This window comes from Thalassophryne amazonica, chromosome 6, assembly GCF_902500255.1.
Source record: "Thalassophryne amazonica chromosome 6, fThaAma1.1, whole genome shotgun sequence".
Lineage (NCBI taxonomy): Eukaryota > Metazoa > Chordata > Actinopteri > Batrachoidiformes > Batrachoididae > Thalassophryne > Thalassophryne amazonica.
In genome coordinates, this window is record NC_047108.1 from 68,856,305 (window position 1) to 68,879,174 (window position 22,870).

General features: G+C 38.5%; 1 protein-coding gene across 1 annotated transcript in view; it reads left to right on the forward strand.

The window, feature by feature from the left end:
- Window positions 1-12,557: 12,557 nt before the first annotated feature.
- The window catches only part of acvr1ba (activin A receptor type 1Ba), a 52,921-nt gene continuing 42,608 nt past the window's right edge, over window positions 12,558-22,870 (forward strand). The window contains 1 exon segment of the mRNA XM_034172407.1: window positions 12,558-12,746. Coding sequence (XP_034028298.1) covers window positions 12,683-12,746 — 64 coding nt within the window. The 5' untranslated portion in view covers window positions 12,558-12,682.

Here is a 22,870-nt window from a genome sequence, read left to right on the forward strand (position 1 = left end):
AACATCATGTTGTGGGGCTGTTTTTCAGCAGATGACACTGGCAAATTTCATATCATTGAAGGAAGGATGATTGGAAAAATGTACTGAGACATTCTTGATAAAAATCTGCTGCCATCTACCAGGATGATGAAGATGAAACAAGGGTGGACAGGACATTTCAGCAAACTAATGATCCCACATACACAGCCAAGGAAACTCTCAACTGGTTTCAGGGAAGAAAAATAAAGCTACTGGAACGGCCCAGCCACATCACCTGACTTACATCCAATAAAAATCTATAAAAAGAACTAAAGATCAGAGTTCACAGAAGAGGTCCACGGAACCTTCAAAATTTGAAGACTGTGGAGGAATGGGCCAAAATCACACCTAAGCAATGCATGTGACTAGTTTCAACATACATGAATCATCTTGAAGTTGTCATTACCAACAAAGGCTTGAAGTTGAAGTATTATAATAAATTTCAGTAAACATCTTCAATACTTTTTTCATGTGTCATTCCATTTTATTACAAATAATTTTTGTTTTCATTTGTTTTGGTTTCTTTGTATGTGTGGATTACTTGGGTTGTTACCAACATCTGGTGAAAATTTTATGTCGGTAGGACCTTCTGAAATATATTAACTGAGAAAAATGGTGACGTGGTGTTCAATACTTATTTTACCCACTGTATGAGCACTATTAATGTTTTCTCATAGAATGCCGTGCAGATACCTCTCCCTGCAATAAAACCACCCAACAGACTGTAAAAACTTTCAGTCTTGCCAAACAACCATGACTGCATTTTCCAGACTATAAGTCACACCAGAGTATTAGTTGTATCTGTCCAAAAATGTGTCATGAAGAGTAAAATACATAATTTGCACCAGTCTATAAATTGTATTTATTTATTTTCACATGGTGCTACAACTTTGTGTAGCAAGAAGCAAAATGAACACTGAACAGACAGTAATAGCTAAGGTAAACCTGCAATGTAATTAAACATTTGAAAACTCCATGCATGCAAAAACCTTTTATAAAAGTTAATAGATTTAGCTGACCTGCTGTTACCCTGCCTCTCACCCACTTAACCACTGGGATAGGCTCCTCCATGACCCTTATTTGGAATAAGCCAGTATAGAAAATTAATAACCTGCTGTTGCTGTACTTGTCATCTCACACACTCCAAACAAGTGTTGTTCCAAGTTGTATAAAAATGATATTCCGTTTTTATTCCAGAGCATTGTCTTTCAGGTTGAGAGCATCATTTATTACGTTTGTTCATTCTCTTAAGACAAGCAACCTTTTTCTCATTCATTTCTCATTGGTTTTACTCATGAAGCAGCAGCAGCACACCATATCACAACATAAGTTGTCCCAAGGTGCTTCACAATGGTAAGGTCTAACTTTGCCCAACCCTCAGGAGCAAGCACATTGGCAACAGTGGTAAAGGAAAAGCTCCTTTGGGTGTTTTTAATTGTAGGAAGGAACCTCAAGCAGACCATACTCAGAAGGTTGGCCATCTGCTCTGGCTTTGCTAACACTAACACAAAGTAAAAAAACAAACAAACTATAAAACAAGGTACAGCAAAGAATTCTATGCAAAGACAGATATGATTGAACTAAGCAGTCAGGTAAATGTCCAGTCCTATGGTCGTAATGACCACAAATCAACCAGGTGGCAAAGATCATGGACCATTGCCCAGCATGGTTAACAGACAGTTTAATCCCTGAAATCTTCAGTGGCATGATCACAGTGCTCCAGAGAATGAATCACAGTACAGTGGTCCCTCGTTTATCGCGGGAGTTACGTTCTAAAAATAACCCGCGATAAGCGAAATCCGCAAAGTAGTCAGCGCTATTTTTTACAATTATTATAGATGTTTTAAGGCTGTAAAACCCCTCACTACACACTTTATGCACTTTTCTCAAATAGGCATTAACATTTTCTCACTTTTCTCTCGTGTAAACACTCTCTTTTTTCTTCTGGGCGAAAAGATTAGAAACAGACACACGTAGAACTCTTCCTTCACTCAGTGCCTCCGGAGGTACAGATGCGGGACCTGCAAAGAATCCAAGTCCTCTCTTGGTGGCCACGAAGCTCTGCGGCTGCGGTCAACATCTGCATCAAACCAGCGAGTGTAGTCTCTGGACCTGTTGCCAGATTTGGCGCATTTCCGCACAGCAGACAGGAGGGCGGTGTGAGTGTCCCACTGCTGTGTTTACCGAGCCCGCAGAAAGCGCATCAGAGGCAGTGAGAGCAATCGCATGCTGACTGGTGCCGCGACTGGCCTGCCTGATAAGGATGCAGAGCACAATGCGCTGTTAAAAAAAAAAAAAAAAAAGCATGCAAAATTGCACAAAAAAAAATCTGCGAAACTGTGAGGCCACGAAAGGTGAACCGCGTTATAGCGAGGGACCACTGTACCTCATTCAGTTTTCAGGATCAGCTTGTCACGTGTAGATGATGCCATCTTATGGCCATAGAGGATAATGCAGTATTTTGAATAACTAGTTTTTTGTTTTGTTTTTTTTAAAACGGGGGGGGGGGGACATAATCTGGATATATGGTGTGCCCTGTTTTTTTTCTTGTTTGTTTGTTTGTTTGTTTGTTTTTAGGAATCAGTAATCTCAGGAATACTGAAAAGCTTGTAAGACTACAGCTATTTTATTTTATTCATCCACCAGCTATGTGGTGGATGAATGCAAATCCTTTTGCAACATTTTGTCGAGACCAAAGGCATAGCTGTCTCAAAGCAAACAAGCAAATGGCTAGCCAACTCAAATAACCCGGATCCCAGTGTGTGGAGATGTGTACAGGTTCCACACATCAGGCAGCTAATGTAAAGAATTTAAATGTATTAAAAATGAAAACCCTGTATAAAAAATGAAAATGTAATGTATGTACCCTTATCCAATTAATTTTGGTATTTTTAAAATGGAGGAGGCTCAATAAGAAAAAATAATTCAAATTAAAACGGAAAGGTTTCAGCACAAGTTCATATGTATTGTGTCATACAAGTAAGTCCTATACTGGTCCTGATTGAAGTGAGTCGATATATAAATAAATTAAGACCACCCCTTCAGTTTATTAACACAATAACTCAAATATATATTAGGGCTGGGCAAGTTCATGCGTTATTATCATGTATTCATTAATTAACACCGACTATTTTTTATCATATGTGAACGCAGTTGTTTTATTTTAATCAGCGGAGTACATTGAGTCTTAAATATTACCTAAATGCAACATACACAGCTATACCAACAAATCATTCAATGAAACACAATGCGGCACGAGGCTTTGGCAGACTACGTTAGATGCAGCGTGTGGGATAACTATAGATAAACAAAGGCAAGAGACGTTCGCAAGTGCAACAGCGAAATGTATTGCTATAGACTGCAGGCCAGTTAGTGTTGTGGAAGGCGTGGCTTGAGAGACATTCTGAGAATCGCAACAAATGACGGCATGTATGAGATTACCTCATGACGCACCATAAAGGAGAGGACTGCAAAAGCCACAGCTTTACAATATGCACCTGCTGTTGCTCTCACTGGGGATTACTGGACATCACTGGGTAATTTTACAGTGCAGTTTAGCATATTTTGTTTTGTTTTTCTTGGTGGTGGGACAAAGCAGGTTGAGAAACAAACCCAGAGCAGACAGACACTGAGGGACTTCTTAAAACCCCTTTTAAAAAAAAAACATAAGTAACTTCCATCAAAAGGAATTAACACATTTCCAGAGTCATCTTCCAAAACAAGGTTGTCATGTGGAGAACAGTTTTCATCTGTGATGATGAATCCTGGGAACAGGTCAGATTAAAAGACTTTATTTAATCCATGAGCCAGCTTCTAAACTTTTAGCTTTCGTTGTTAGCTTCTTCTCCATTTTTTGTAGAAGCGTTACAGCGCTACATACAGGTTTGGCATATGTACTACAGCATTTTCATGCGGTTTCACTGGATCTGTGAGAACGGAGACATTTCTTGAATGGAACACTTTTTGAAAATGACAAAGAAAAAGATTGTATAGGAGAAGTTCAGTTTGAGTGTAAACAAGGCCTTGAAAACATGGGATGAAATTAAATAAAAATAATAAATGAGGATTTTTTTTTTGGGGGGGGGGGGGTGCTGTGGGGGTGCTATGACAAATCCAGGGGGCGCTCTAGTGCCCCCCTGGCGCCGCCCATGGTTTTGTTCATATGGCAGAACATTTAAAGTAAAATTGTGCTTTACACTACTTTTGAATTAATTTTTGGATTTTGCATATAACAATGCCATTAATCACGATTAATTGCGGAAATCATGTGATTAATCGCAATTAAAATTTTTAATTGTGATTAATGGCATTGTTATATGCAAAATCCCAAAATTAATTCAAAAGTAGTGTATAGCACAATTTTACTTTAAATGTTCTGCCATATGAACAAAACCATGGGCGGCGCCAGGGAGGCACTAGAGCCCCCCTGGATTTGTCATAGCACCCCCACAGCACCCCCCCAAAATATTCCTCATTTATTATTTTTATTTAATTATAAAATAATAAATGATAATAAATAAATTATATATATATATATATATATATATATATATATATATATATATATATATATATATATTGTGTATGTCTCCAAAATTAAAATGACATAAAATGAGGACAAACATTAAAATATGGTGAACTTTGATGCAAAAAATGAACTTAAAAGCAGTTTTGTTTTGCTTATGTAATCTGTCACACACCACCTATATTCTGCTACATATCTTTGAGTCTGTGGATGCTGAATGAATGATGGAAATTAGGAGCAGCTGTGGTTTTCAGTTAGTGAGACAGACCATTAAACTTTACACCCTGAAATCAGATAAACCGTTACTTTGTGATTGTTTCACAACAGTTATGGTTTGGAATGCATGTAACCTGGTGATGCCATCATGCAACCCTGCAGAAAAGATTTTCTATGAATTTACCAAAAACAAAAAAGGCAAGGGAAGTGTTCAGTTAAATGTATAGTGAATGGGATCTGTGAGATAGATGGACTACTTCAAAGCAGAAATTTACTAACTGAATAAAGAAATCATTATTTTGTGATTGATTAACAGCAGCCCACCCAGCCCTGCAAAAAGGATTTTGTATGAATGTAACCAAAACAGACATTTCTGCCTTCTGTCTCTGCCTTGACATTTGTGTGGTGCTGACATGAGTTGGTCGTTTAGAAAGCCAAGATGTGGCCATCAAGGCCACATCAGCTTGTTTTATATATTATGAGTAAAAGTGCTCAGATACAGTACATCAAAATTTATAAATGAGCTACAGAGAAAAGTGGCTTAAGTTGTGTATATATAGTAACAGCAGTGGTGTTGTTGATTTATATCACAACTGAGTATGTTGTAAATATGTAACCTATTTGAAAATGGCATATTTTATAATATTCAACAACTCATTTTTGTATAATTTTCCATGTCACAAGTTCATATGTTTGTTTGCTTTTTTAATCTTTGTATACCTGAAATGTACTATCACTGTGGTCACTTAAGGCAGTGATTCTCAACCGGGGTGCCGCGGCACCCTAGGGTGCCGTGATCGATCGTCAGGGGTGCCGTGGGTATTTTTCATATTCGCGATTACCGTGAATTATTTATTTTATTCATAAAGCATAAAACGACTCAGAATCTGATGTCAAACGTGCTGCAGCCTCGCTCTCGTCTTAAGGCGGGACAATAACAAGGAGGCTGACGGCCGATTAAAACAGTGCCGTCTCCTTCAAAAGCCGTCTAAAATGCGGAGCTGTCGGTGTGTGTGTCTGTGTCTGTGCCTGTGTGTGCGCGCGCGCGGAGTTAACAGGCTGCAGACTGCGAGGGAGGGGGTGGGTCAGGGAGGGGAGGGGGTGGGTGAGGGAGATTCCTGAATGCAGGCGCGACACGTTCAGTGCGCAGCGAGCGCGGAGCAGAGAGAGGATTTTAACCCAAGTGAACGGAAACATGAAGCTGCCTTTACTTCTCTCTGAACTTTCTCTAAAGGTGTGATTCTGCCGTTACCGTCCTGTTCACACCATGTGCGCGTCGTATGCTGAATTTATGAGATCATGAGATGAAATAAATGGTCAAATATCTTTAAAAACATATTTAAAAAATGAGAATATATGAATGAACTGAGCCACAAAAAAAAAACAATGTTCAGACGCAGAGATCACAAAAAGCAGGTGAGAACTCTGAACTTTAACAGCTGTTATTTTCCAAAGGTATTTATTTGTTCATTCTTGAGCTTAATGCAGTGTTTAAGCACAAAACGTGACTGATGAGGAGAAACAATTTCAGAAATGCAACAGAAACAACCACAAATCAGAAAAAGTTGGGACTGTATGTAAAATGAAGATAAAAATAAAAATGTTGCACCATTCCCAGTTTCTCCACTCACAGAAGCCAAACATTCTTCCAGAGTTGTGTAATTATACTACAATAGTAGAATATAAAGAAGGGGAAAAAAAGAAAAAAAAATAGACAATATATTCGTCAATCGCAATTATTTGTCTGACAATTAATCGTCTCCAGAAATTTCTAATCGTGACAGCCCTACTTGAGATCAGAGCGCAAAATGCTTGAGGATTTTCGAAATGCGGTGTTTTCTGTATCGATTTTCTATTGCGATAATTGGGTTTTGCGCAAAACCAGAGGTAATAGCATTAGAATATTATTTTGGTTGGTGGTGTGCCGCAGGATTTTGTAAAAATAAAAAGGGTGCCGCGGCTCAAAAAAGGTTGAAAATCACTGACTTAAGGAATCCCAAAACATTAAAAAGTAAAATTTTAGTTTTATTTTATTTTATTATTATTATTTCTTTTTTTGCATTTATTTATTTATTGTGAATTTGCAATTTTAATAGCTGCAGTTTTCCCTGTCACCACGAGAGGTCACCAGGTAATAAATGAAATACAGCCCTGCTTTGCCTGTAGTCCTGCAGCTGACCATAGGAAATATAGAATATAATCACTTTTCATAAATAATTCTTAGTCTTTATTAATATCAAAATATTTAATGATAGTAAAATAAATAGAGAATAAAAAATATTTTTCCTACCACATTACTTTCTATAGACAGCAGCAATAGAAAACATACCACCGCTATATATACTTACAATCACAGCACATTGTGACATTTATAACAAACTAACTGAATTAAATTTATGCTCATAAATGCATATCTAGCTATTTATCTATGTATGTATTTGTGTGTGTGTGTGCGTGCGCGCGCGTGCATGCACATGCAGTTAATGTGAGGAAAAATATATTTGTGTATGAATGATAATATATCTGTTCCAAAGTCTGTAACTGAATTATGATTTTCATGGTCGCACATATACAGGATATGGTTATTACAAATCATAAAAGTTAATAATGGCACTCTTCCACTGTCTCAAAAAGCAGTGACCTGGTGAGAAAATTGGGGTGAACTTGAAGCATGAAAGAACAGATTAGTTTGAGCTACAGATTGTCAAAAAGCTACAGTTGTCCAAAGAGAAATCAAAGTGGCACAAAACTGTCTGCTCCATTTTTAGCAGGAAAACTTTGCAGTGTCGTGTGATATGTTGATGTAGTTTGTGAAAATAACCCTATCAGCGTTGTCCTGTTCATATCATGTTTTCTCTCTGTATCAGCTGCCTACTTTTCCTTTATGTTTTGTGAGTATATACACTGTATCTGCATGTGTTGTCTGTCTGCCTCATTGTTGAGCAAACTCAAGAGAGATAATACTCGCTCAAAGCCTGTCTGGTCAGTCAGATGAAGAGCTGGTTATTTTTAACACTGCAGGGGTATCAGAGAGGCCAAACTCCCTGTCTGTGAGTGCCAAACCTGTCTCACTGCTCCCTCTGTGTCCGTCCTCTGTGGATTCTTTTTCACATTAGGATCATTTCAAATGGCTTGGTAGAGACAAAGAGATTTGTTCAGCAGACTATACACATTGAAGAAATGTGGAGATAAATTGGACAGGGCTGATAACGGACAGATGTAAAGTCACAGAGGAGACTATACAGACACAATTAGGCTTCTGGACAGATGAGTGAGAGGACAGGTGATAAAAGCAGGCACAGATAAAAGTCCCAAATGCACCTGGTTAGAGCCCTTCCTGAGCTACATTCCCAATCAGTGACAGCTGGATGTGTTACTGGAGTGCACAGAGGAGTACAGACAGTCCAGGAACTCAAGCTGAGAGAAACCCTGGAGTGGATCTAGTAAAAAATAACAGTTTACACTCCCTCACTAAAACCTGTGATTGTGGTAGTTGTGAGAAGCAGCAGCTGCAATAAGGAATAACATTTTGCAGCACTCTTAACTGGTCTCACAAATGGTCATCATAGGACTGACGATTAAAATATCACTGTAACGATGAAAGAATATTCTCAGTGCAGTGCTCCAGGATGCCCCTTTTTTGTTTAATTTGACACTAATTCAATTAAATTATTATATTATTGCTATATGTCTATTTTAAGATACTTAGAGACTTTCCATTATTTATTAATGCTTTTCATTTGGGATAAGAACAGAAATAATCGTCACATTATTTCTTGAATAATGTATCTTTGATTCACTTGGGCTTATTGATAAAATCATAAATCTGTTTATGAAATAATTTAAACAAATTTGAGAAGATGTGGCCTTTTCCTCTATGTACACTCAATGAAACTTCATCTCAGACTATAAAATGACAGATGTCAGTTGTTATTGGCAGTATATGTTATTTTAATGCACAAACAAAAATGAACAAACTTTCACCTTTGTCTCCTTATCCAGGATAAGGATCATAATTGTGATATAATTGATCTGTTTTTAGCTTTCACTTTATATATAAATAACAAGAAACCAACCTTTCTTGAATGTGTGATGTTTTCACGCACTGGGTGTAATGTTGAGAAATGATGGTTGCTCAGCCCGCAGAAAATGGAGAACCATGGTGTGTGTGTGTGTGTGTGTGTGTGTGTCAATAAATATGAAATTTTAAGGGAACTGCCGGATTTTTTAAACTGCTTGGGACAAAAACAGTTTAAATTGGTCCAGTATTGCATTAGTAATTAAACACCTTCATGTGCTATACATATATAGGGCAAGCTAAAAACACTCACTTTTTGTCATCTGTCAACATGTGAGAATGCCATAAGAAGTGTGGTAAATATGAATGTTTACCTCACTAAGGGCCCGATTTACTATGATGACAGATAAGTGCTAAATTGCGCGATCAAGCCATACTTTTGTGTGTTGGGGTGGAGACAGTTTTGCAGGTGATTTGTGAAGAGTAAATGCACAGTTTATAGCAGACAGTAGTGTGATGTAGCCAGCAGTATGTAAATAAAGGTTTTGCAGTTAGCCATGTACATTAGCCTCCTGTCCATTTGGTGTTGCTGATGTCCATTGAGTAAATGCAAGTCAGTTGTTAATTAAAGATTATTTACTCTCGTTATGTAAGTGATGAACTGTGGAGACCCTTGAGAAGATATTACCTTGAAAGGTCATGCTACCAACTGTGTAAATACGGTTGCTAATACCCATCACTTAGTTGTATCAGCTAGCACAAACTTCTTAACGTGTACAGTATACATTTGTCGTTTTTAATTTTTATTAACACTATATTGCCATGACTGTAATAACAAAAATGTTGCGTCCTCCTATGATGTGCTATGTAGTCAGCATCATGTTAGCTTACAAGAAGTGTAAAATTCTCTGCAGTTAGCTAAGCATATTGGAGTCAGTGAGTGTGCAAAATTTCCATATGCAACTCTGTAAAAATGATGACATATTCAGGTTTTTTTTTACTCTGATAGAAACAGGTGAGGACCTTCTATTTTGGCAGTTTTGCCATGCAAAATAAAATAAAGGCAGACTTGGCCTATCAAGTTGCTTGTGAAGCCTTACAGCTAATCACAGGGACATGAATGCCACTGGAGGCCACTGTTGCTTGTATGAAAAGTTAGACAATGCCGGATTGACGAATCATGTGATCGTCCAAGAAACTGTTTTTTTGTTTGTTTGTTTTTTGTAAGTATTCCTTATTTTTCACATGCGCAGCAGCACTGAAACATGGCTGAGTTTTTTCCCCCACCCCATCAAGCGTGGTGTAAAATACTAGTCAGGCAAACTGGGTACCCTTACCAAAAAGAAATATACTTAAAGTTTATTTCATTCAATAAACTTAAAGTGTATGTGACACGTAATGCCATGTTTTCATGAATATTTAAGACTAAAATTAAACAACAGCTTGAAATGTATCCTTTCCTGGTGCACAGTTCTTGAAGAGATAAATATTTGAATTTTGAACTGCGCGCCACTAAAAAACCAGGAACTTCCCAGCGTGCTGACATTGGACAAGAAGAAGGAGGAAGTGGCGTCAGCTCCGGAACCTTTATCTTAATTGTCCCATTAATTCATGGATTAATTTATAGATTTTTACAGGCTACTGACATACCTGTTTCCATCAAGTTGATCGGGTCAGAGCTGCACCGTGTTTCCTGTGTCAGAACAGTTATTCTCGGCGGCAGAATCTTTTTCAATTAGCAGGTGGAAACACTTATATTGACGAGACTGTAGTGCAGATTCTCCACTCCACACGGAGGCAGAACTGACTATTTTCACTTTATTTTATTTGATTTTATTGTTTTGGGATCATGGGAATTTCGTCGTGTGCAGACTGACATGTTAGGAGGAGATGAGGCGCTATGAGTTTTTCACTTGAAACGCAAAGCGGCCTGCTGTGGAACAAGAGGATCCATTCACAGCAGAGACTCGAACCATCAGCTGCAGACGCAATGAACAAATTACACGTACAGCAGACCGTGTTGTCGTGGATCAGTACAGCAGAGACGCATACCATCATGGACTTTTCTTCTGCCAGGACAACAAATTAAATTATTTTCACACGTTTTCATCAAAATTAAGATGATGTCACTGAAATGGACAGGTAAGACTATATTATTTTCTCCTTGTGTGAATGGTTTTAATATTTAATAATGTTACGCTATTCAAAAAGGAAACAATATTTATTTTAAAAATAGCTGATATATATATATATATATATATATATATATATATATATATATATATATATATATATATATATATATATATATGATAGTCCCTTGTGAGATTTTTCAGATTTGAATGTACCTTTTTCTCAGAAAAAAAATCATAAATAAAAAAAATCCACACCATCGCCAAAACTATTTTTTTTAATCAGTTAATTAGACCAAAGAGCTGGCAAAAAAGTATAATCTCCTGCCTAAATCGCCTGTATTATTTATTCATTTATTTTATGATGAACATACTGTCTTCTGAATTCTGCCAATATCGTCACTTGTCACATTGAAGGTTTTCCTCCAAGTTTCTCCCTCATTGTCTTCTAAATAAGGCTCAAACCCGTAAAGCTGTGTCCCCCACAGCTTATTCAGACACACGTTCAGACTGGACTCAAAAAAAGCTCCACACTAGAAAAAAGTCGTCCAAAATCAGCTCGACCTCCGCCGTGTTTACAGATGATATGGGCATGAATCAACAGGTGGCGTTCCGGTGATGACGTAGCAACAATATGGCGCAGCTGAGGGCTGAAATAGAGCGCAGGCTTCAGACAGCTGTAGTTTTTCCTTTACAGGGGCGGCGCAGGCCCCTCCTGCTGCGGCCTTCACCCACTTTTCCTCAATTCGGATGACGGATTGCTTCAAGTTTAGAGCACATAAACAGTGTCAAATGTATATGTGTTGTCTTTAATTCTGATGTGTGCCATTATTACGGTAAACAAGTAATTGTGGATTAATTGCTGTATCTTGTCTGAGGTAATTGGAGTGTAACTGTAATTTCGTTGTTGTTGCACTCGTGTAATGACAATGACAATAAATCTCATCTCTCTCACATGTGCACTTACCGACTTTTATTGTTCAGGATTTTTTTAAAATATCAACATTTCATCATTTTAGAGATTATTTGTGCACATTTTTTTGGTGTTATCTACACTTTAAGTAAGCCTCAAGTTTACTTCCTCGTTACACTTTGGAACTAAAGCGGCCCACTTTTTGGTATATAAAAGTATACCCAAGCAACTTGGATGAAGTGCCAGTCTGACAGGGTTTTGAGCTGAGGACTTTCTTTATGTGATTGTATGATACTACATTACAGTATGTGATTTGTGTTACCTGAAGGCAATTGCTTCTCAAGTATACTGAGATTTTCATGCATACTTTTTAGTATGCATGAAGTATGCAGTAGTGTAGGCCAAGTACAGAATTTTTGTTTTTATATAATGTCAGCATAAACAAAGTATACTTCAAGTATAATCTGTTAAGCATATATCTGATAACATAAGTAAACTGAAATTATACTTATTTTTAGTTCAAAACAGGTGTATTGCCAACAAACTTAGATAAACTTCTTTTTGGTGAGGGTGTCCAAATTTGATGCAGTTTTAAAGGGAAGCCATTAAGGAATTCTTTGGTACAGTGGATGAAACAAGGACTAAATTAGATGAAAAATTGCTGATTTGTTTATATTTATAAGCACACATTCCCCCGCCCCTTCAGGCATGGGCATGCCCCTTTGAACACGTCACTGGCCGCTCGTATCTGGCGGTGCGGCGCGTGCGGTCGCGCTGTGGTTGTGTTTCAGGTTTGATCGTGTTGATAACGACTCACTTTTGGACGCATTTCGCTGCGGAGAGATGGGAATTCAGAAGAAATGGCTGTGAGACAATTCATCGTTACGCTGCTGGCCCTGTTCGGTTCGGTGTCTGTTGGTAACGGTAAGTTGTGTCCGGCTTTTGTTTCGACGTGTTTTTCCTGGACTGACTGGGCATCGCCTGTTGTCGCTCTCAGCGTCATGGCGCTGCATATCAGGGATTTAGCTAACCATGTCTATCTCCATTAGATCAAAGTCGCCCCGTTTAACTGTGATTTTTTTTAATTGTTATTTTTATTTATTCATATATTTGTTTATTTAATTCGGCTGGCAGTGTCTGACGAGTCATATTGGATGATGCTGAATATAAAGTAGCTAAACGAGGCGGAGGCTAACAAGTTAGATATTGTTAATGGTAGTGTCTCATTTGTGCCTTACATGGTTGAAATAGATGTCTTGGCGTGTTATATCGCCTTGTGTCTGATTAAATAAAGTACATTTTACCATTGACATTGTCTCAACAGCTGTTGTGCTGTCACGCAATAATCTGATTGTAACATGGAATTTAAAAGATTGTTTAACCCAACATATTGTTTTAATATTTTTAATGACTCACATACTATATTTTGTAGGGATGTAACTGGAATGTTTTCACGGTTGGTTATTTTAAAGATTAAGCCTTTAGTTTATAAAATGTAAGAAATTTTTTTTAAATGTGAATTCCCCACAGACAATAATTGCTTCGTCTAGCTAGTCAGTAGTCTAAACCCAGATATATGCAAGATATATTGATGCAAATCCTCTGATTAGGGGCGATATAACAAAAGTTTGTTGTTTGTCTTTGATTAATTGCAAAACTATTAATTAGTAATGGTGGATGTGGTGTATTACACAAGAGTGCTTCTGATCAAAAGGTCATAGGTTGAATTCTCTGACCAGATAGGAATATCACTAGGGTGATAGGGTGAGCAAAATCCTCAATCCCAAATTGTTCTGTGTTTGCAGTTGGCCACTTTGTGAGTGTGACTAGGTGAAAGTCAGTATCATTGTAAAGTGCTTTGAGCATGTGCATTAGATTCAAAAGCACATATGAATACAGTCCATATGCCATTTAATTATATGTCTTTTGTTTGTTTTTGTTTTTTGCATTATTCATAATGCAAAAACAAATATTTGCAAGGCCCAGGCTGTTGGAATTCATGTTTCTTTAGTCCCCACCCTAACGATGCCATTCAGGTTGCACAAACCAAGTGAGCATCAACCAGTTATGTAAGATTACACTGGCAAGGCCATAGTGCTTTAAGCCCATCGTGTACACTGCAGCATTTATGTACATCAGTGTTGATTTTGTACATTGCAGTAAAAACAAAACAAAAAAAAAACAACCAACTAGCGTTGAGTTTTTGATGGAATGAAAAGCTCTGTAAAGTCAACCTCATACGGGAACAGAAGATGGGTGAATTTACTTCCGCAGTCAGGTAACAGATTTGATGACAAACTAAGAGAAAATGGAGCCTGTTGTTTACACCAGCCATCAACATGTGCTGATGAATTTTAGCACACAGAAAACCCAAATAAAACTTTAAACCAGTGATCCTCACTGTTTTTTTTTTTCTTTCACAAGAGCCACATTGGCAGAGTAAAATCAAGGGGAGAGCCACTTTTACGACAACTTACCAAGTCACCTTTGCAAATGTGCATTTATACATATAAACTGGACATCCCACAAAAAAAAAGAAACAACACAGCCAATACATTTTCAATTAAATCATATTTACCTTAATACTAGGATGAGCGGAAGCTGGTATGTATGTCCTTGACTTTCTTCATGTTGTATTTGTAGTTTGTTGTTGCAATCACAGTGAGGCATTCAAGATGTACATGGGTCAGTCGGTTTCTCTTTTTCCTCTTGATAGTGTTCATGGTTGAAAATGTTGACTCACGGTGTTCACTGTATGTTTATGTAACACATTTGAAAAAATGTATTGGCTGTGTTACCATATTGTTATAAGCTACCATACGAGCCACCAATTAAAGCTTGATGAGCCGCATCTGGCTCGCGAGCCACGCAATGAGTACTTCGGCTTTAAACAAAGGAAGTGGCTATTCTTATGTAAACATATTAATAATTACAAATTCTATTCATACGTAGTGCAGCCTGGTTAGGGGTTATGGTTAGTATTAGTGGTCGTGGTTAACACAGTTTAGGAATAAATGTTCAGGTTTGCTTTATTGGGGAGGAGGGTCGGGGGGGGGGGGGGTCAGGTCAGAAAACCAATCAGTATCTGGTGTGACCACCATTTGCCTTACATGATGCAACACATCTCCTTCACATAGAGTTGGTCAGTGGCCAGAAGCCATCGAACGTGAGCATTTGTCCACTCTTCATCAGTTACGACGATGAACTGCAGTCAGGTTGAGACCCCAATGAGCATGAAGAGCATGCAGATGAGCTTCCCTGAGACTGTTTCTGACAGTTTGTGCAGAAAATCTTGGGTTCTGCAAACCGATTGTTGCAGCAGCTGTCCAGGTGGCTGGTCTCAGACCATCTGGAACATGCTGGATATGAAGGTCCTGGGCTGGTGTTGTTACAGGTGGTCTGTGGTTGTGAGGCTGGTTATGTGCTGCCAAATTCTCTGAAATGCCTTTGGAGACAGCTTATGTTAGAGAAATGAACATTCAGTTCACGGGCAACAGCTCTGGTGGACATTCCTGCAGTCAGCGTGCCAGTTGCATGCTCCCTCAAAATGTGCAACTTCTGTGGCATTTTGGAGTGGCCTTTTATTGTGGCCAGCCTAAAGCACACCTGTGTAATAATCATGCTGTCTAATCAGCATCTTGATATGCCACACCTGTGAGGTGTAATGGATTATCTCAGCAAAGGAGAAGTGCTCATTAACACAGATTTAGACAGATTTGTGTACAATATTTGAGAGAAATAGGCCTTTTGCGTATATAGGAAATCTTTTAGAACTTTAAGTTCAGCTCATGAAACATGGGAGCAAAAGTAAAAGTGTTGCATTTATATTTTTGGAAAGATAAGTTGCTTCCCTGACAGGCTGAAAATTTATACTCAAGTCTTCTTTTTTACTGTGCTTTCTTTTACTGAAAGTCATTGGCTCCCGTGGTGATCAGGAACTAGTGAGGCAGACAAATATGCAGTTGCCTGCACACGTCGGTCAAAATCAAGCCAGTCTGCAGCGTTGCTGTAGTATACCCAGGTCTTGACTTTGTGAGGATACGCCGTGAGAGAGTTTTCAGACTTAACTGGTTTGGTCCAGACCTTCGGACTTTTCAGTTTGGGCCGGATCAAAATAGCAGGTATGAAAGCTGCTTTGTACCCCGGTCCACACCAAAGGACCAACATTTGGTCTGCCAAAAAAAGGAGGACTCAATTCGGATCAAACTGAATCATGTTTGCAGGGTGAAAAAAAAAAATTTTTGGATAGTTTGGCTTTCATACAAACTACAGGAACTGGGGGCAGGTTGTTTTCAGCCATTCAACAGTAGAAGAAGGAAAAACAAATTGACAGTAATTAAATTACCTGAGTAAAATTGGTTGATGCTCTGCACTGCTGTCTCTCTTTTTCCCTCGTTAAAGATTAAGCAACATATGCTTTGTGAGTAGGGGTCTATACCGGTTCATGGTATTGTCAAAACACTGGTATAAGATGTCGAGTATGCACACCAGGATTCCCATCCCCATGTTTTTGCTATATCAGTGCTAATTGTAGCCAACAGTTAGTGTGCTTTTTTGTGCAGCAGCTCTGAGAGCTTTATGCTTTATGTCATCTCACCCTGTTGCACTAGAGTTCCTTTATACAGAGAGTAGCAGCATGGCAAAGTGGAAAAAAAAGAAAGGCCCCATGACTGGTGGTGCTGTCTTGGAGGCAAAATAGCATCTGCTGTTAAGGTATCTGCATGTAAATTCAGCTTATTTATTTATTTATTTGCTAAAATGCTGGGTTGTTGTGCGTTTGGACACACAAATAGACATAACAAGGAGTTCAGGAAGTACAGATTCCCTTCAGATCTGAACAGAAGAAAAATTTGGGAAAATAAAGTCAGCCCTATGGGATGGAAGCTGACATCTTCAAGCTTTACAAGGTAGGTAAATTTAGTGTTCAGTCCCATGTACAGTAAAACTCACCTAAACCGTCATTGTATAAACCGGATATTCGCACTCACCAGACAAAAACAAAATCCTAATGCTTCTGTATAGTTTTCCATGTAATAAACACTGTATATAACTGATTTTTGTATAATAGATTTACCCTCACATCAGACAAAATGTCCTGTCCAACCACAATGCATTTCCATTTAAAAACCCCTTGCATGTACTGGACAGAACAGTCTGGACGTGCCCAGTAACAGAGGTACGAAATGAAGTTCAGCTCTGAACTCATTGATTCAAGGAAAGTGGGTACCGGTGTCAAAATGATCACTTCTGCAGGCACAGGACCTGTAGCCTGACGTGTACCAAATCAGACACCGCAAAGGGCTGTGATTTCTCACGTTTCTGGTTTCACTCCTTCTCCCGTTATATTTCCATAGTTTTTGCAGTGCACCCGCTGATTACATTTTGATAATGGATCAAATATGCTTGGCAGAACAGTCCGCAAATATGACCAATTTAACATCCCAGAGTCAGAAAAAGAGGAAACTGTACACCTTTGATTTGGAGGTTTATGATTGTAGCAAGAAAAGCTTGTTGAGGGGCAAATCCAGAAAAAGCATAATCCAGAAAAAATGCATAAAGATGAGAACTTTAAAACTGTCATGCACTTCGACGTCATTGCATGACACGGCGTTACAGAGCTGCAGAAGCAAGCATAAGTCAGGTTTTAAATATTTAATTAAATAAATTATCATAAATTGTAAATTTGATAGCTTATCTATTTTTATATTTATAGTATCTGTACATGGATGTGTTGCTGTATGTGGTTAACTGATTAAAAAAAAAAGATGAAAACAGGTTAGTTCAAATCAAATCAATTTTATTTATATAGCACCAAATCACAACAAACAGTTGCCCCAAGGTGCTTTATATTGTAAGGCAAAAGCCATACAATAATTACAGAAAAACCCCAACGGTCAAAACGACCCTCTGTGAGCAAGCACTTGGCGACAGTGGGAAGGAAAAACTCCCTTTTAACAGGAAGAAACCTCCAGCAGAACCAGGCTCGGGGAGGGGCAGTCTTCTGCTGGGACTGGTTGGGGCTGAGGGGAGAGAATCAGGAAAAAGACATGCTGTGGAAGAGAGCAGAGATCAATCACTAATGATTAAATGCAGAGTGGTGCATACAGAGCAAAAAGAGAAAGAAACACTCAGTGCATCATGGGAACCCCCCAGCAGTCTAAGTCTATAGCAGCATAACTAAGGGATGGTTCAGGGTCACCTGATCCAGCCCTAACTATAAACTTTAGCAAAAAGGAAAGTTTTAAGCCTAATCTTAAAAGTAGAGAGGGTGTCTGTCTCCCTGATCCTAATTGGGAGCTGGTTCCACAGGGGAGGAGCCTGAAAGCTGAAGGCTCTGCCTCCCATTCTACTCTTAAAAACCCTAGGAACTACAAGTAAGCCTGCAGTCTGAGAGCGAAGCGCTGTATTGGCGTGATATGGTACTATGAGGTCCCTAAGATAAGATGGGACCTGATTATTCAAAACCTTATAAGCAAGAAGAAGAATTTTAAATTCTATTCTAGAATTAACAGGAAGCCAATGAAGAGAGGCCAATATGGGTGAAATATGCTCTCTCCTTCTAGTCCCTGTCAATACTCTAGCTGCAGCATTTTGAATTAACTGAAGACTTTTCAGGGAACTTTTAGGACAACCTGATAATAATGAATTACAATAGTCCAGCCTAGAGGAAATAAATGCATGAATTAGTTTTTCAGCATCACTCTGAGACAAGACCTTTCTAATTTTAGAGATGTTGCGCAAATGCAAAAAAGCAGTCCTACATATTTGCTTAATATGCGCATTGAAGGACATATCCTGATCAAAAATGACTCCAAGATTTCTCACAGTATTACTAGAGGTCAGGGTAATGCCATCCAGAGTAAGGATCTGGTTAGACACCATGTTTCTAAGATTTGTGGGCCCAAGTACAATAACTTCAGTTTTATCTGAATTTAAAAGCAGGAAATTAGAGGTCATCCATGTCTTTGTCTGTAAGACATTCCTGCAGTTTAACTAATTGGTGTGTGTCCTCTGGCTTCATGGATAGATAAAGCTGGGTATCATCTGCGTAACAATGAAAATTTAAGCAATGCTTTCTAATAATACTGCCTAAGGGAAGCATGTATAAAATTGGTCCTAGCACAGAACCTTGTGGAACTCCATAATTAACCTTAGTCTGTGAAGAAGACTCCCCATTTACATGAACAAATTGTAATCTATTAGATAAATATGATTCACCTTTAATACCTATGGCATGCTCTAATCTCTGTAATAAAATTTTATGGTCAACAGTATCAAAAGCAGCACTGAGGTCTAACAGGACAAGCACAGAGATGAGTCCACTGTCTGAGGCCATAAGAAGATCATTTGTAACCTTCACTAATGCTGTTTCTGTACTATGATGAATTCTAAAACCTGACTGAAACTCTTCAAATAGACCATTCCTCTGCAGATGATCAGTTAGCTGTTTTACAACTACCCTTTCAAGAATTTTTGAGAGAAAAGGAAGGTTGGAGATTGGCCTATAATTAGCTAAGGTAGCTGGGTCAAGTAATGGCTTTTTAAGTAATGGTTTAATTACTGCCACCTTAAAAGCCTGTGGTACAAAGCCAACTAATAAAGATAGATTGATCATATTTAAGATTGAAGCAGTAATTAATGGTAGGGCTTCCTTGAGCAGCCTGGTAGGAATGGGGTCTAATAGACATGTTGATGGTTTGGAGGAAGTAACTAATGAAAATAACTCAGACAGAACAATCAGAGAGAAAGAGTCTAACCAAATACCAGCGTTACTGAAAGCAGCCAAAGATAACGATATGTCTTTGGGATGGTTATGAGTAATTTTTTCTCTAATAGTTAAAATTTTATTAGCAAAGAAAGTCATGAAGTCATTACTGGTTAAAGTTAAAGGAATACTCGGCTCAATAGAGCTCTGACTCTTTGTCAGCCTGGCTACAGTGCTGAAAAGAAACCTGGGGTTCTTATTTTCTTCAATTAGTGATGAGTAGTAAGATGTCCTAGCTTTACGGAGGGCTTTTTTATAGAGCAACAGACCCAAACCTGGGGTTCTTATTTTCTTCAATTAGTGATGAGTAGTAAGATGTCCTAGCTTTACGGAGGGCTTTTTTATAGAGCAACAGACTCTTTTTCCAGGCTAAGTGAAGATCTTCTAAATTAGTGAGACGCCATTTCCTCTCCAACTTCCGGGTTATCTGCTTTAAGCTGCGAGTTTGTGAGTTATACCACGGAGTCATGCACTTCTGATTTAAGGCTCTCTTTTTCAGAGGAGCTACAGCATCCAAAGTTGTGCTCAATGAGGATGTAAAACTATTGACGAGATAATCTATTTCACTCACAGAGTTTAGGTAGCTACTCTGCACTGTGTTGGTATATGGCATTGGAGAACATAACAAAGAAGGAATCATATCCTTAAACCTAGTTACAGCGCTTTCTGAAAGACTTCTACTGTAAAGAAACTTATTCCCCACTGCTGGGTAGTCCATTAAAGTAAATGTAAATGTTATTAAGAAATGATCAGACAGAAGGGGGTTTTCAGTCAGAACAAGATCTAAAGTATGGTTAAAGTGGTGGGTGGACTCATTTACATTCACAGAGAAACTCACAATAACGACCAGGTGGACAATAGATAACAACAAATAAACTGGTTTTGGTGCTTCCAATTTGGATGGACAAGACTAAGAGTCAAGCTTTCAGATGAATTAAAGGGTTTTTGATTAATTAATAAGCTGGAGTGGAAGATTGCTGCTAATCCTCCCCCTCGGCCCGTGCTACGAGCATTCTGACAGTTAGTGTGACTCGGGGGTGTTGACTCATTTAAACTAACATATTCATCCTGCTGTAACCAGGTTTCTGTAAGGCAGAATAAATCAATATGTTGATCAATTATTATATCATTTACTAACAGGGACATAGAAGAGAGAGATCTAATGTTTAATAAACCACATTTAACTGTTTTAGTCTGTGGTGCAGTTGAAGGTGCTATATTATTTTTTCTTTTTGGATTTTTATGCTTAAATAGATTTTTACTGGTTGTTGGTGGTCTGGGAGCAGGCACCGTGTCTACGGGGACGGGGTATTGGGGGGATGGCAGGGGGAGAGAAGCTGCAGAGAGGTGTGTAAGACTACAACTCTGCTTCCTGGTCCCAACCCTGGATAGTCACGGTTTGGAGGGTTTAATAAAATTGGCCAGATTTCTAGAAATGAGAGCTGCTCCATCCAAAGTGGGATGGATGCCGTCTCTCCTAACAAGACCAGGTTTTCCCCAGAAGCTTTGCTCATTTTTTGGACACCACTCAGACAGCCAGCAATTCAAGGAGAACATGCGGCTAAACATGTCACTCCCGGTCCGATTGGGGAGGGGCCCAGAGAAAACTACAGAGTCCGACATTGTTTTTGCAAAGTTACACACCGATTCAATGTTAATTTTAGTGACCTCCAATTGGCGTAACCGGGTGTCATTACTGCCGACGTGAATTACAATCTTACCAAATTTATGCTTAGCCTTAGCCAGCAGTTTCAAATTTCCTTCAGTGTTGCCTGCTCTGGCCCCCGGAAGACAGTTGACTATGGTTGCTGGTGTCGCTAACTTCACATTTCTCAAAACAGAGTCGCCAATAACCAGAGTTTGTTCCTCGGCGGGTGTGTCGCCGAGTGGGGGAAAAACGGTTAGAGATGTGAACGGGTTGGTGGTGTACAGGGAGCTTCTGTTTAGGACTACGCTTCCTCCTCACAGTCACCCAGCCGGCTTGCTTTCCCGGCTGCTCGGGATCTGCTGGGGGACAGCTAACGGCGGCTAAGCTACCTTGGTCCGCACCAACTACAGGGGCCTGGCTAGCTGTAGGATTTTCCAAGGTGCGGAGCCGAATGTCCAATTCAGTTCAGCACAATTGGCCCCAAAATGGTGCCGTATTCTCAGTTGTCACTACTCTGTATGAAGGGAGTCTATGTTGCACTGGTGCCAACGCAGTGAAAGATATTTTAGGCTCTTTTTTGCAGATACTACTGCTAATTATTATTATTATTATTATTATTATTACAGTTGTAGCAATAATAATAATAATATATTTTTAACAACTAAAGTGTTTGATCAATATTAACCTGGGTCTTAGTTTTATTGGAGTTCTGCACTAAGTGGAATGGGTTGTGCAGATACATTCAGCCTTGCAATCTACCTTGGAAGATTTATTTCCTTGACATGAATCAGCCTCACTCTAATGAAGGTGGTTTGGATTTGAAAAGATGTAAGTCACTCAGACATAAATAATAAAAAATGTCTAATTGTAATTTCATCTGATATTAATTTAAAATATAAAAAAAGGCATCATAAACATGTTGCAGTTGAAAGCAGTTCGACAGTGAACTTGTTTCATCACCTGCAAACTAACCACTGCAAGGAATATGAACAAGATGAAAAGCTTTGAGACTCCTCTGAAAAAGAAGGTGCCTGCACAATACACTCAGCAAACCTTTTTTGAGCAAAGTAATATTTGTGAATGTTGATTCTACTGTTTTCGCTTTAACGCATAAGTTTTAAGGAAATAAATAAGAGCAGTGTTTCTTACTTTTTATTTTCTTACATTTATTACATTACTTGGTATGAATTAGATGTTTTATTTTCTTGCATTTATTACATTACTTGGTATTAATTAGATGTTTTATCTGAATTGGACTAAGAGTTCATGGATGGGATGTTTGCCGAATAGCGATGCTGCCTCTGATTTTTAATCTGTACAGAGTGATGCTTTATGACATGTAATTTGACAAAATATTGAAGGCGGTCTGCGCGACACACCAAAAAAAGAAAATGCGCACTGCTGAGGAAATTCATCCAGCGTGAATGACGGGCTGTAATCCAATTCAAAAACATTTGATAAAAAAGTGTTTACATTTACACTCTGTCTCACAGTGTTTAAACATTATTCATGACCTACGCATGTATGACATGAAATATAATACAAAATGATGAAATATGAAGTTAGCATCATATTGGCCCAAGTTGTGGATCTTAGAGTGGGGAAAAAAATTTAATATCTTGCATTATTTTATTT